Source organism: Oncorhynchus kisutch, linkage group LG9 (genome assembly GCF_002021735.2).
Source record: "Oncorhynchus kisutch isolate 150728-3 linkage group LG9, Okis_V2, whole genome shotgun sequence".
Classification (NCBI taxonomy): domain Eukaryota; kingdom Metazoa; phylum Chordata; class Actinopteri; order Salmoniformes; family Salmonidae; genus Oncorhynchus; species Oncorhynchus kisutch.
In genome coordinates, this window is record NC_034182.2 from 525,001 (window position 1) to 541,408 (window position 16,408).

General features: G+C 41.9%; 1 protein-coding gene across 4 annotated transcripts in view; it reads left to right on the forward strand.

Moving 5' to 3' along the window:
- Window positions 1-16,408, forward strand: part of LOC109879081 (voltage-dependent calcium channel subunit alpha-2/delta-1) — a 177,486-nt gene that overhangs the window by 146,628 nt on the left and 14,450 nt on the right. For all 4 annotated transcript variants that reach the window (XM_031831414.1, XM_031831413.1, XM_031831415.1 and 1 more), the window contains 10 exons: window positions 326-386; window positions 960-1,057; window positions 4,325-4,406; window positions 4,657-4,719; window positions 5,162-5,277; window positions 5,386-5,457; window positions 10,522-10,589; window positions 10,671-10,709; window positions 10,900-10,971; window positions 13,932-14,087. In XM_031831414.1, the coding sequence (XP_031687274.1) occupies window positions 326-386; window positions 960-1,057; window positions 4,325-4,406; window positions 4,657-4,719; window positions 5,162-5,277; window positions 5,386-5,457; window positions 10,522-10,589; window positions 10,671-10,709; window positions 10,900-10,971; window positions 13,932-14,087 (827 nt within the window). The remainder of the gene's footprint in view (window positions 1-325; window positions 387-959; window positions 1,058-4,324; window positions 4,407-4,656; window positions 4,720-5,161; window positions 5,278-5,385; window positions 5,458-10,521; window positions 10,590-10,670; window positions 10,710-10,899; window positions 10,972-13,931; window positions 14,088-16,408) is intronic.

Consider the following 16,408-nt stretch of genomic DNA (forward strand, 5'->3'; position numbering starts at 1 on the left):
CAACACTTAACTTACATTCATCAAAGCTCTATCTCTCTATCAGACATGGAGTCATGTGTCTATATAAACTGTGGACCGTCTAGGACTGGGGATTGTCTTCATGATGTCTGAATCACCATGGCCCGTCAGTTGACAGTCTACAGACTCTGACAGAAGTCATTTGATCCATCAGCCATGAATCTCATCAGCATCTGTATCAATCAATGGTCATCATGTTAACTTGACATGAGTTAGGTGTGATACTCTTCTTCCGGTTCCAAGGTCTGTGTATATGAATAGCACAGAGAGATGTTTGTAGGACTCACAGCTTTCTGCTCTTCTACAGTCTCTGAAAGCCTGCAGGAAGACAAGTTTGAGGAGTATGGATACACTCTCATTGCACCAAGGTAAGAAGATTGACTGTTATTTGTAGAAAGGTTTATATACAGGTAACTGATAAAATAAAGGAAACGCCTGAGTAAATGAGGGATAACACGGTATATCGAAAGCAAGTTCTTCCACACAGGTGTGGTTCCTGAGTTAATTAACATCCCATCATGCTTAGGGTCATGTATAAAAAATGCTGGGCAGGCCATTATTTTGGCTACCATAGCTACACCCCATAGGATGACAATGCCCCCATCCACAGGGCACGAGTGGTCACTCAATTGTTTGTTGAGCATGAAAACCATATTCCATTGCTGTCCCAGTCACCAGATCTCAACCAAATTGAACACTTATGGGAGATTCTAGAGCTGTGCCTGAGACAGCTTTTTCCAACATCAACAAAACACCAAATGATGGAATTTCTTGTGCAAGAATAGTGTCGCATCCCTCCAATAGAGTTCCAGACACTTGTAGAATCTATGACAAGGTACATAGAAGCTGTTCTGGCCTGTGGTGCCCAACGCCCTATTAAGACACTTTATGTTGGTGTTGCCTTTATGTTGGTGTTGCCTTTATTTTTTTCATTCCCATAGGGAGTACTGTAAGGATCTGAAGCCGTCTAAAAACAACACAGAGTTCCTGATGGACTTCAACGAGTACATCGACAGGAAGACTCCCAACAACCCACTGTGTGAGTAGCTAAGACCAGGGACAACCAAACACCTTCCTTGGGTTTCTCCCTTCCAACAAAGAGTAGCTAAGACCAGGGACAACCAAACACCTTCCTTGGGTTTCTCCCTTCCAACAAAGAGTAGCTAAGACCAGGGACAACCAAACACCTTCCTTGGGTTTCTCCCTTCCAACAAAGAGTAGCTAAGACCAGGGACAACCAAACACCTTCCTTGGGTTTCTCCCTTCCAACAAAGAGTAGCTAAGACCAGGGACAACCAAACACCTTCCTTGGGTTTCTCCCTTCCAACAAAGAGTAGCTAAGACCAGTGACAACCAAACACCTTCCTTGGGTTTCTCCCTTCCAACAAAGAGTAGCTAAGACCAGGGACAACCAAACACCTTCCTTGGGTTTCTCCCTTCCAACAAAGAGTAGCTAAGACCAGGGACAACCAAACACCTTCCTTGGGTTTCTCCCTTCCACAAAGAGTAGCTAAGACCAGGGACAATCAGACACCTTCCCTTTGTTTCTCCCTTCCAAAAAATAGTAGCTAATACCAGGGAAAATCAGATGCCTTCCCTGGGTTTCTCCCTTCCAAAGAAGAGTAGCTAATACCAGGGACAACCGGACACCTTCCCTGGGTTTCTCCCTTCCAACAAAGAGTAGCTAAGACCAGGAACAACCAAACACCTTCCCTTGGTTTCTCACTTCCAACAAAGAGTGGCTAACACCAGGGACAATTAAACACCTTTCCTATGTTCCCTCTTCCAGCCACTAACCAACAACCATCCGTGGGTTAACACTCACTGCTCAGAACTGGTGGTGAATAGATTGAGACATCAGTTACATTTTTACCTTATTTTTTAACACATACATTACATGTAATGAAGCACTCTGAAATACATTTTATGATGATCCTTTAATAATGATCATTTAGGCTCAACAAGTCACGTGAAAAAGTTTGGTTGTTAGACCGTTGTTCAGTGGGCACTAAAACAACATGGGTCTTGGACAGTATTGATGTCTTCATAGGAGGGCCAACTGAACCTGTTCCCTGGGGTGTCTATAGTGACCCATAGATCTGGAAGTCTGGAGTGACTGCTAGGTGCTATGCAGTCTACTGTATACAGAATAAAGACAGTCAGGCCTCTCCGTCTGTAGAACCCCTCCATCCTTGTGTTGGCCTGTTTGATCCTAACTCTAAAAGTCTGACCATCATATGCCTCAGGAGACACGTGTTAGATGCCTCGGCTTTGCCGCAACACACACACACAAACACAAACACACACACTCCACCAAGTTGTATACCCCCACATACCCCACCTACTGGTCCAATTACTGTGTGTTTGTGAGAAAGACCAGAACCCCGTCGAGGTGAGAGTGCGAGCGGAGCAATAAAAAGGGCCAAATCAGGCCTGCGTGCCGGAGCTTTCAGACTGATGGAGACTGAGTCTCCGACATCTGACCAATGCATTAGCAGTACATCACTCTCTGATATAATAGTAGACTTAATTACTTGCCCCATTCCTTCCTTTACCCTCTCAAGTGTTTCATAGAAATGTAGCAATGTCACTCAAAGCTCATGTTTATTGGTCTGATGTGTTGGTTTGAAAAGTAGTACTCAGCCATCTCAATTGGAAAGATACTCAGTCTTTTTTTCTCATTCAAGTTTGTCCTAGAAATGCAGCGATGTCTCTCAAAAGTAATGTTTATAAGCTTGATTTGTGGTCTAGTCAGATTTTTAGGTTTGAAAAAGTCACTTGAAACAATCAATTGTAAATACCCCTGTAATAACATTTCTTAACCAAGTCCCCCAATTGGGATATTTGTTCCCGTAATTAGGATATTAGTTCCCTTAATTGTCCATTTCTGCTTGGGAGATTGATGGGCGTTCTCTGCAGGACTATAGACTGCTGTGTATACAGACCTTGTGGGATGTTTGGATGGGTGGAGAGTGGGACATTACATGCTTTACTTGCCACTGCAGTGGCGGTGAAGTACATTAGAATTCCTGGCCTGCTTCAATCAGAGGCCCCTAATGAAAACCACTGGGGCAGGTGGAGGGAACGGAGGGGGGGGGATAAAGTGTTACACCAGCTGTTTTCTCTGATGTGTGTGCGGTGTGTTGTAAATGGAGGGTTACCGAGTCTCAACGTTAATGGACTGGAGCAGCGAAGGCAACGGGTTCAAAGTGCGGCTCGCGACAGAAAAAAACGGTCCCCCTTTGATCGCGTAGTAGTCTGTGTTCAGTTGAGTGCGTTTGTGTTCTATTGGTCATGTCAGACGTCTCTGAAATTACTTGTTACAGTCCCCCAAACACACTCCAAGTGCACTTCTTTATTTAGTACTAGTTAATGACTTTACTTCATAATAATATGGTTGCTAACGTTACAGGCTCACGTTACAGAAGATTCAGAGAATGTGCTTGTTCTGCTATCATGACAGCATTGGATGACAGCATTGGATGACAGCCCACACAACTTGGAAAGCAAGATGGGAATGTGTTTTCCCATTATACTCTTTCTATCCATCTTCTGATCCATCATCTCTTTATTTTATCCCTTTCTCTTTCTCTTTCTCTTTCTCTTTCTCTTTCTCTTTCTCTTTCTCTTTCTCTTTCTCTTTCTCTTTCTCTTTCTCTTTCTCTTTCTCTCTCTCTCTCTCTCACATTACTCTCTCTACCGCTCTCTCATCTTGACCTCCCTCGCTCTCTCACTTTCTCTTGATCTCCCCCTCTCTTCCAACTCCTCCCACATTACTCTATCTCTCTGCCCCTTCCTCTTTCTTCCCTCCATCCCCCTCCTCCTATTATATAGATTGAGTCACAGCTTGTGTCAGTGGCTCTCTGACTCGCGGTAGGCCTCTTGGTCAGCGTCTGAGCAATATCCACTAGCTGGGCTAGCTGCAAAGTCCAAATGTGTGTTTTTAAAAATTTAAGGTTAGGATTAGGCATTAAGGTTAGCAGTGTGGTTAGGGTTAGGTTAAATCGGATTTGCTGACTTTGTGGCTGTGACAGCTAGTGACCACTCTGCAGAGATGCCTCCAGGTCAAGATTCCTGACAATAAATTCCAACCTGCAGACCAAACACACTGCTCTTATTAAGATGACTCAGTTTCATGGCCACTGTCTGAAGGTCAAAGAATAAAGCTAAATTGAATTGAAAAAGAACGAAAATCCTCTATACCGACAAAGATCAGATACTGATCACTCAGCAGGCAGGTCAATTGTTTTCAGCTTTCTGTTATTATTGAATCAAGCCCAAGTGATGTTGGTTCTTTGTCTTTCAGGCAATGTGGATCTGGTGAACAGATTGTTGCTGGACGCTGGCATCACATCAGACCTCGTTAAGCAGTGGAGAGATCAGATGCCGTGAGTCAACCAAACTATGCGCACGAAAGCACACAATCCACACACAAAAGCATCATTCTTGTTTTAATCAAGTAGATTTAACTAAAAGGTTGTGGTTTGTGAAAGTTTATTCCACCTAGCTATGAACACAAGCAAGGAAAAACAGATACACATTGTCAGCTTGCATGATTTAAACATACATTTTTGTGTTGTAACATGATGCACTGAAGGACTGGATACTTTTGTCATTGAATTTTCCTATTCCTTTCAGAAATGGAGTCCTGGCTAGGTTTGTGGCCACTGATGGAGGAATCACTCGCATTTATCCCAAGAGGTATTCCTCAAGTTGATATGTGATGTTTTATCTCTCTATCTCCTTTTCTCTCTCTTCTCTCTCTCAGCTCTCTCTCTCCTCTCTCTCTCTTCTCTCTCTCTCTCTCGTCTCCCTCTCTATCATCTCTCTCTCTCCCTCAGCTCTCTTCCTCTCTCTCTCTCTCTCTCTCTCTCTCTCTCTCTCTCTCTCTCTCTTTCTGACTCTCTCAGCTATCTCTCTCTCTTTCTGACTCTCTCACCTATCTCTCTTGTCTCTCTCTTTCAGCTCTCTCTCTCTCTATCCTTTGTTCTAATGATGATAACTACCTATAAAGCTTCATGTAGAGCAGTTCAACTTGATCAGTAATTTACATTCAGTATATTATATTCTGTAGGAATGTTTGCTCACTTGATAAATCTGTAGTATTCATGTTGATGCAGCTGAGTATGTGTGTGTTTTTCAGTGCTGGACTAGACTGGACAGAAGACCCAGAGACGTACGAGTCAAGCTTCTATAAGAGAAGTCTGGACAATGACATCTACATCTTCACACCAACACCCTACCAGGAGGACACCAACAGTAAGTCAAGGGAGTGTGTGTGTGTGTGTCTGTCTGTCTGTCTGTCTGTCGTCTGTCCGTCCGTCCGTCCGTCCTAACTGACCATTTCTGTTCCCTCTCTTGTCTCAGTGACTGAGGACTCAGTCCTGGTGAGCAGAGCAGTGAACCTGGACATTGATGGAGTCAGACTCAAACCAGCAGGTAAGGACTCTACACACCAGGGCATGTTTAATTGGGCGCACAACCGTACATTTAAAAAAAACATTTGCAACGGAAAACATCAAAATAATGTAGTGTAGTCCCCCTTCAGTGACTTGTTTCTGTCCAGAGCATAAAAGGTTGTGGTGGATGTTTAGTTCACACCATAATGGAACTGTAATGTTGTTTAGTTCACACCATAATGGAACTGTAATGGTGTGGTGGATGTTTAGTTCACACCATAATGGAACTGTAATGTTGTTTAGTTCACACCATAATGGAACTGTAATGTTGTGGTGGTTGTTTAGTTCACACCATAATGGAACTGTAATATTGTGTTGGTTGTTTAGTTCACACCATAATGGAACTGTAATGTTGTTTAGTTCACACCATAATGGAACTGTAATGTTGTTTAGTTCACACCATAATGGAACTGTAATGGTGTGGTGGATGTTTAGTTCACACCATAATGGAACTGTAATGTTGTGGTGGTTGTTTAGTTCACACCATAATGGAACTGTAATGGTGTGGTGGTTGTTTAGTTCACACCATAATGGAACTGTAATGGTGTGGTGGATGTTTAGTTCACACCATAATGGAACTGTAATGTTGTGGTGGTTGTTTAGTTCACACCATAATGGAACTGTAATGTTGTGGTGGTTGTTTAGTTCTCACCATAATGGAACTGTAATGTTGTGGTGGATGTTTAGTTCACACCATAATGGAACTGTAATGTTGTTTAGTTCTCACCATAATGGAACTGTAATGTTGTGGTGGTTGTTTAGTTCACACCATAATGGAACTGTAATGTTGTTTAGTTCTCACCATAATGGAACTGTAATGTTGTTTAGTTCTCACCATAATGGAACTGTAATGTTGTTTAGTTCACACCATAATGGCACTGTAATGTTGTTCAGTTCACACCATAATGGAACTGTAATGTTGTGGTGGTTGTTTAGTTCACACCATAATGGAACTGTAATGTTGTGGTGGTTGTTTAGTTCACACCATAATGGAACTGTAATGTTGTGGTGGTTGTTTAGTTCAAACCATAATGGAACTGTAATGTTGTTTAGTTCTCACCATAATGGAACTGTAATGTTGTGGTGGTTGTTTAGTTCTCACCATAATGGAACTGTAATGTTGTGGTGGTTGTTTAGTTCACACCATAATGGAACTGTAATGGTGTGGTGGTTGTTTAGTTCACACCATAATGGAACTGTAATGGTGTGGTGGATGTTTAGTTCACACCATAATGGAACTGTAATGTTGTGGTGATTGTTTAGTTCACACCATAATGGAACTGTAATGTTGTTTAGTTCACACCATAATGGAACTGTAATGTTGTGGTGGTTGTTTAGTTCACACCATAATGGAACTGTAATGTTGTTTAGTTCACACCATAATGGAACTGTAATGTTGTTTAGTTCTCACCATAATGGAACTGTAATGTTGTGGTGGTTGTTTAGTTCACACCATAATGGAACTGTAATGTTGTGGTGGTTGTTTAGTTCACACCATAATGGAACTGTAATGTTGTTTAGTTCTCACCATAATGGAACTGTAATGTTGTGGTGGTTGTTTAGTTCTCACCATAATGGAACTGTAATGTTGTCGTGGTTGTTTAGTTCACACCATAATGGAACTGTAATGGTGTGGTGGTTGTTTAGTTCACACCATAATGGAACTGTAATGGTGTGGTGGATGTTTAGTTCACACCATAATGGAACTGTAATGTTGTGGTGATTGTTTAGTTCACACCATAATGGAACTGTAATGTTGTTTAGTTCACACCATAATGGAACTGTAATGTTGTGGTGGTTGTTTAGTTCACACCATAATGGAACTGTAATGTTGTTTAGTTCACACCATAATGGAACTGTAATGTTGTTTAGTTCTCACCATAATGGGACTGTAATGTTGTGGTGGTTGTTTAGTTCACACCATAATGGAACTGTAATGTTGTGGTGGTTGTTTAGTTCACACCATAATGGAACTGTAATGTTGTGGTGGTTGTTTAGTTCACACCATAATGGAACTGTAATGTTGTGGTGGTTGTTTAGTTCACACCATAATGGAATTGTAATGTTGTTTGGTTCACACCATAATGGAACTGTAATGTTGTTTAGTTCACACCATAATGGAACTGTAATGTTGTGGTGGATGTTTAGTTCACACCATAATGGAACTGTAATGTTGTTCAGTTCACACCATAATGGAACTGTAATGTTGTGGTGGTTGTTTAGTTCACACCATAATGGAACTGTAATGTTGGTTAGTTCACACCATAATGGAACTGTAATGGTGTGGTGGATGTTTAGTTCACACCATAATGGAACTGTAATGTTGTGGTGGTTGTTTAGTTCACACCATAATGGAACTGTAATGGTGTGGTGGTTGTTTAGTTCACACCATAATGGAACTGTAATGGTGTGGTGGATGTTTAGTTCACACCATAATGGAACTGTAATGTTGTGGTTGTTGTTTAGTTCTCACCATAATGGAACTGTAATGTTGTTTAGTTCACACCATAATGGAACTGTAATGTTGTTTAGTTCACACCATAATGGAACTGTAATGTTGTTTAGTTCACACCATAATGGAACTGTAATGTTGTGGTGGTTGTTTAGTTCACACCATAATGGAATTGTAATGTTGTTTTGTTCACACCATAATGGAACTGTAATGTTGTTTAGTTCTCACCATAATGGAACTGTAATGGTGTGGTGGATGTTTAGTTCTCACCATAATGGAACTGTAATGTTGTTTAGTTCACACCATAATGGAACTGTAATGTTGTGGTGGTTGTTTAGTTCACACCATAATGGAACTGTAATGGTGTGGTGGTTGTTTAGTTCACACCATAATGGAACTGTAATGGTGTGGTGGTTGTTTAGTTCACACCATAATGGAACTGTAATGTTGTTTAGTTCACACCATAATGGAACTGTAATGTTGTGGTGGTTGTTTAGTTCACACCATAATGGAATTGTAATGTTGTTTTGTTCACACCATAATGGAACTGTAATGTTGTTTAGTTCTCACCATAATGGAACTGTAATGGTGTGGTGGATGTTTAGTTCTCACCATAATGGAACTGTAATGTTGTTTAGTTCACACCATAATGGAACTGTAATGTTGTGGTGGTTGTTTAGTTCACACCATAATGGAACTGTAATGGTGTGGTGGTTGTTTAGTTCACACCATAATGGAACTGTAATGGTGTGGTGGTTGTTTAGTTCACACCATAATGGAACTGTAATGTTGTTTAGTTCACACCATAATGGAACTGTAATGTTGTGGTGGTTGTTTAGTTCACACCATAATGGAATTGTAATGTTGTTTTGTTCACACCATAATGGAACTGTAATGTTGTTTAGTTCTCACCATAATGGAACTGTAATGGTGTGGTGGATGTTTAGTTCTCACCATAATGGAACTGTAATGTTGTTTAGTTCACACCATAATGGAACTGTAATGTTGTGGTGGTTGTTTAGTTCACACCATAATGGAACTGTAATGGTGTGGTGGTTGTTTAGTTCACACCATAATGGAACTGTAATGGTGTGGTGGTTGTTTAGTTCACACCATAATGGAACTGTAATGGTGTTTAGTTCACACCATAATGGAACTGTAATGTTGTGGTGGTTGTTTAGTTCACACCATAATGGAATTGTAATGTTGTTTTGTTCACACCATAATGGAACTGTAATGTTGTTTAGTTCTCACCATAATGGAACTGTAATGGTGTGGTGGATGTTTAGTTCTCACCATAATGGAACTGTAATGTTGTTTAGTTCACACCATAATGGAACTGTAATGTTGTGGTGGTTGTTTAGTTCACACCATAATGGAACTGTAATGGTGTGGTGGATGTTTAGTTCACACCATAATGGAACTGTAATGTTGTGGTTGTTGTTTAGTTCTCACCATAATGGAACTGTAATGTTGTTTAGTTCACACCATAATGGAACTGTAATGTTGTTTAGTTCACACCATAATGGAACTGTAATGTTGTTTAGTTCACACCATAATGGAACTGTAATGTTGTGGTGGTTGTTTAGTTCACACCATAATGGAATTGTAATGTTGTTTTGTTCACACCATAATGGAACTGTAATGTTGTTTAGTTCTCACCATAATGGAACTGTAATGGTGTGGTGGATGTTTAGTTCTCACCATAATGGAACTGTAATGTTGTTTAGTTCACACCATAATGGAACTGTAATGTTGTGGTGGTTGTTTAGTTCACACCATAATGGAACTGTAATGGTGTGGTGGTTGTTTAGTTCACACCATAATGGAACTGTAATGGTGTGGTGGTTGTTTAGTTCACACCATAATGGAACTGTAATGTTGTTTAGTTCACACCATAATGGAACTGTAATGTTGTGGTGGTTGTTTAGTTCACACCATAATGGAATTGTAATGTTGTTTTGTTCACACCATAATGGAACTGTAATGTTGTTTAGTTCTCACCATAATGGAACTGTAATGGTGTGGTGGATGTTTAGTTCTCACCATAATGGAACTGTAATGTTGTTTAGTTCACACCATAATGGAACTGTAATGTTGTGGTGGTTGTTTAGTTCACACCATAATGGAACTGTAATGGTGTGGTGGTTGTTTAGTTCACACCATAATGGAACTGTAATGGTGTGGTGGTTGTTTAGTTCACACCATAATGGAACTGTAATGTTGTTTAGTTCACACCATAATGGAACTGTAATGTTGTGGTGGTTGTTTAGTTCACACCATAATGGAATTGTAATGTTGTTTTGTTCACACCATAATGGAACTGTAATGTTGTTTAGTTCTCACCATAATGGAACTGTAATGGTGTGGTGGATGTTTAGTTCTCACCATAATGGAACTGTAATGTTGTTTAGTTCACACCATAATGGAACTGTAATGTTGTGGTGGTTGTTTAGTTCACACCATAATGGAACTGTAATGGTGTGGTGGTTGTTTAGTTCACACCATAATGGAACTGTAATGGTGTGGTGGTTGTTTAGTTCACACCATAATGGAACTGTAATGGTGTGGTGGTTGTGTGGTTGATTGCAGTTGTGGGAGTGAAACTGGACATCAATACTTGGATGACCAACTTCATCAATGCTACTCTGAAGATGAACGTAAGTAGATTGACATTATTTCATAATGACTCTTAATTAACTCTTTGTGTCTGAAATGAAAACCGTTTCTTGTCTCTACAGTGTAAGGACGAGATCTGTGGTTGTCAGAGGAATGATGAGGTAAGACCATTTGATTGATTATACAGTTATATTAAATATGATTCTTTGATTGGCGATAGAATTTTAAGACAAATACAACTATTGAATTAAGATAACTTGATTAAGCATGCAAATAGTGATTGAGAATTATCCAATTCTACCTCCCCTTATATGATGATGGTTTATCCCATTTATCTCTATATGATTCCAGCATGTGGACTGTGTCATCCTGGATGATGGGGGATTCCTAGTCATGGCCAATCGGGATGAATACATCGGTCAGGTGAGTCACTCTCATCCGACTCTTATTCCATTGATATTACCTTGTTCAGCCGTACTCAACCCATAGTCAACACTGGACCAACTCAAATCAACATGATCCCGACTACGTTTACCCAACATGTTCCAACCTTATACAACCTAACCCCATGTGCACTTCAACCCACTCAAACCCTATCTGAACCTAACTTCACCATACCCCCCCCCACACACACACACTACACCCAGTGTGGGCCCCTCACCCTACCACTTGTATAAATGTTTTTCAGGCTGCAGGCCCCAATCAGGGTGTGCGCTGGATAAATCAGTCCCCTTTAGATGTTTGGCAGGAGCACTAAAAAACTAGGGTTCCTTGTTTGGAGAAGGCCGCTCGACCCTAAATCATGTTTCCTACAGGAGGTACGGCTCTCCCTCTCCAGGGGGTCCTGGCGGGTCCCAGCCGACAGATCTGTGACTGTTAATTCATTATTTGTGTTTTTCTACAGGGAAAGGGGAGACAGGTTTTTATAGAAGCATTGATTTATATTTCCTTATGACAGACGTGGTGAGCCATAACCAACTCCTTCTCAGAATCTTGGGGTTTCAGGGTCCAAAATGAGGGGAGTGGTGTGATTTTGGGGTTGCTCACCGTGACCTTGCATAGCGGAAGAGGAGGGCATTTTTTTATTCTAGCAGACACACACACACACACACACAAACTCACACACTATCACGTACGCTTGCTCTGACGTACGCACATACACACGCACACACACATAAGGTGCTATCACACCGAAGGGGTGTCTAGACGTGCCATGACCACTTCCTCCATGTTCATTTAGGCTTCCTGGTATACTGTGTTAATTTGATTCAACTGAATCCCACTGCTACATATTAGCTGGGTGAGCCAGGGGTGATTTACTGATTGTGTGTGATTGTGTGCGTGCGCGGGAGTACATGTGCGGGAGTGTGTGTGTGTGTGACAGCACATTCATGTGTGCGTGTGTTTTAAAAAATGTGTGTGTGTGTCCGAGTGCTCATGAGAGCTGAGATGACTTCACCAAGATGAAAGCGTTTTGGTTTTTAATCCTATCAACAAAAAAATGCTAAGGAAATCCTTTTTGAAATGGTGAGCCACACTAGCCTATCAGAGGGGGTTATTTCTGGACTGGTCAGTCCTGGACAGTATTTTTACTCAAATCACCTGGGTTATACTCTGAGTGTACAAAGCTTGACAAAGACTGACCAGGTCAATCCAGTTGAAAGCTATGATCCCTTATTGATGTCACCTGTTAAATCCACTTCAATCAGTGTAGATGAAGGGGAGGAGACAGGTTAAATGTGTGCCATTCAGAGGGTGAATATTTAAGTGCCTTTGAATGGGGTATGGTAGTAGGTGCCAGACGCACCGATTTGAGTGTCCGTGTGTATCAACGATGGTCCAACACACAAAGGACATCCAGCCCACTTGACACAACTGTGGGAAGCATTGGCGTCAACGTGGGCCAGCATCCCTGTGGAACGCATCAAACACCTTATAGTCCATGCCCCGACGAATTGAGGCTGTTCTGAGGGCAAAAGGAGGTGCAATTCAATATTAGGAAGTTGCTCTTAATGTTTTGTACACTCAGTGTATATCCGTCAATTATAAAGAGTGGCAGGTAGCCTAGTGGTTAGAGTTTTGGGCCAGTAAACAAAAGGTGGCTGGTTCAAATACCTGAACCAATAAGGTGAAAACCTGTCGATGTGCCCTTGAGCAAGGCACTTAACCCTAATTTCTCCAGGGGCGCCGTACTACTATGGCCGACCCTTTAGAACAACACATTTCACTGCACGCGCCGTACTACTATGGCCGACCCTTTAGAACAACACATTTCACTGCACGCGCCGTACTACTATGGCCGACCCTTTAGAACAACACATTTCACTGCACGCGCCGTACTACTATGGCCGACCCTTTAGAACAACACATTTCACTGCACGCGCCGTACTACTATGGCCGACCCTTTAGAACAACACATTTCACTGCACGCGCCGTACTACTATGGCCGACCCTTTAGAACAACACATTTCACTGCACGCGCCGTACTACTATGGCCGACCCTTTAGAACAACACATTTCACTGCACGCGCCGTACTACTATGGCCGACCCTTTAGAACAACACATTTCACTGCACGCGCCGTACTACTATGGCCGACCCTTTAGAACAACACATTTCACTGCACGCGCCGTACTACTATGGCCGACCCTTTAGAACAACACATTTCACTGCACGCGCCGTACTACTATGGCCGACCCTTTAGAACAACACATTTCACTGCACGCGCCGTACTACTATGGCCGACCCTTTAGAACAACACATTTCACTGCACGCGCCGTACTACTATGGCCGACCCTTTAGAACAACACATTTCACTGCACGCGCCGTACTACTATGGCCGACCCTTTAGAACAACACATTTCACTGCACGCGCCGTACTACTATGGCCGACCCTTTAGAACAACACATTTCACTGCACGCGCCGTACTACTATGGCCGACCCTTTAGAACAACACATTTCACTGCACGCGCCGTACTACTATGGCCGACCCTTTAGAACAACACATTTCACTGCACGCGCCGTACTACTATGGCCGACCCTTTAGAACAACACATTTCACTGCACGCGCCGTACTACTATGGCCGACCCTTTAGAACAACACATTTCACTGCACGCGCCGTACTACTATGGCCGACCCTTTAGAACAACACATTTCACTGCACCTATCTGTTTTATTTGTATTTATTTTCCTAAATGTTATTATAAATGTTTATATGGGCACTGGGAACTCACAGGTGGTCGCAGATGTGTGTGTGTTGTGTGTGTGTACGTCCAATGTATCTGCGTCAATCTGTGTGTGTTCATGTGCATAAGTGTTTGTTCAGCGTCCATTGGATCTTACATGTGCAATGCGCTTGTACATCCCCCCCTCCCCCCTACAGATCGGCCAGTTCTTCGGGATGATCGACCCTATCCTCATGGTCAACCTGGTCAACATGTCTCTGTTCACGCTCAACAAGACATACGACTACCAGTCGGTCTGCGACCCCAAGAGGGAGAGCAAGGGGTCCGCGGCGGGCCTGCGCTCAGTCTACGTGGTGAGTTACATAAGCCAGAGACACACACACATACACACATACACACACACCGTCACCAGAGGACCATAAATAACCATAAATACAGATTAGACGGACACCAGAGGAAATGCGGGATAACGAGTAAGAGCCGTTTGAGCAGTCAAAGGCCTCCTGAAAATAATGGATTAGTCAGAGTAATGTCTTTGGGTAACACTTGGAGTGGACTGAGTGTTAGGTGGCGCTAAGACTATTTTGAAGCTGTTGTAAAATGGGATCTTAAAGGGGTATTGAACATTTTGAATAACAAGCCACAGAATTGTAGTTTAAAGTGATGGTTCACTCTAAAATCAAAACTTGTCAGATGTTTTTAGACGTCAAACGTAGTCTAAGATCAAGGTGACATGTCTCAAGCCATTTGTTGTGTAGATCTGGCTATTTGTATAAGGTGATAAATCCATGTCTCAAGCCATTTGTTGTGTAGATCTGGCTATTTGATAAGGTGATGAGTCCATGTTTAAAGCTATTTGTTGTGTAGATCTGGCTATTTGATAAGGTGATGAGTCCATGTTTAAAGCCATTTGTTGTGTAGATCTGGCTATTTGATAAGGTGATGAGTCCATGTTTAAAGCTATTTGTTGTGTAGATCCGGCTATTTGATAAGGTGATGAGTCCATGTCTCAAGCCATTTGTTGTGTAGATCTGGCTATTTGATAAGGTGATGAGTCCATGTCTCAAGCCATTTGTTGTGTAGATCTGGCTATTTGATAAGGTGATAAGTCCATGTTTAAAGCTATTTGTTGTGTAGATCTGGCTATTTGATAAGGTGATAAGTGTCACGCCTTGGTCTTAGTATTTTGTGTTTTCTTTAATTATTTGTTCAGGCCAGGGTGTGACATGGGGTTATTGTATTGTCTTTTGGGGTTTTTGTAGGCATTGGGATTGTGGTTGATTAGGGGTGTGTCTAGTGTAGGCTTGGCTGCCTGAGGCGGTTCTCGATCAGAGTCAGGTGATTCTCGTTGTCTCGGATTGGGAACCGTATTTAGGTAGCCTGAGTTTCACTTTGTATTTCGTGGGTGATTGTTCCTGTCTCTGTGTAGTGTTCACCAGATAGGCTGTATTAGGTTTCACGTTTCCGTTTGTTGTTTTTTTGTATTTATAAGTTATTTCATGTATCGTCATTTGTTTCATTAAAGACATGAGTAACCACCACGCTGCATTTCGGTCCGACTCTCTTTCGACAAACGAAGAACGCCGTTACAATAAGTCCATGTTTATAGCCATTTGTTGTGTAGATCTGGCTATTTGTGCGCGTCTTTCCCATTGGTTTGAGGCAATCTAATTTAAGGTATATACACATGTATCTTCATTTGGACAGTTTCTTGAAGCAGGAAAAAAATGTATCTTTTTTTTATTTCACCTTTATTTAATTAACCAGGTAGGCTAGTTGAGAACAACTGCGACCTGGCCAAGATAAAGCTAAGCAGTTCGACACATACAACAACACAGAGTTACACATGGAATAAACAAACATACAGTCAATAATACAGTAGAAAAGTCTATATACAGTGTGTGCAAATGAGGTAGGATAAGGGAGGTAAGGCAATAAATAGGCCATGGTGGCGAAGTAATTACAATATAGCAATTAAACACTGGAATGGTAGATGTGCAGAAGATGAATGTGCAAGTAGAGATACTAGGGTGCAAAGGAGTAAGATAAATAAATACAGTATCGGGATGAGGTTGTTGGATGGGCTGTTTACAGATGGGATATGTACAGGTACAATGATCTGTGAGCTGCTCTGACAGCTGGTGCTATTAAGCTACTGAGGTAGATATGAGTCTCCAGCTTCAGTGATGTTTGCAGTTAGTTCCAGTCAGTGGCAACAGAGAACTGGAAGGAAACGAGGCCAAAGGAAGAATTGGCTTTGGTGAGATATACCTGCTGGAGCGCGTGCTACGAGTGGGTGCTTCTATGATGACCAGGGAGCTGAGATAAGGCAGGGCTTTACCTAGCAGAGACTTGTAGATGACCTGGAGCCAGTGGGTTTGGCGACGATTATGAAGTGAGGGCCAGCCAACGAGAGCGAACAGGTCACAGTGGTGGGTAGTATATGGGGCTTTTGTGACAAAACGGATGGCACTGTGATAGACTGCATCCAATTTGTTGAGTAGAGTGTTGGAGTCGATTTTGTAAATTACATCGCCGAAGTCTAGGATCAGTAGAATGGTCAGTTTTACGAGGGTATGTTTGGCAGCATGAGTGAAGGATGCTTTGTTGCGAAATAGGAAGACGATTTTAGATTTAATTTTGGATTGGAGATGCTTAATGTGAGTCTGTAAGG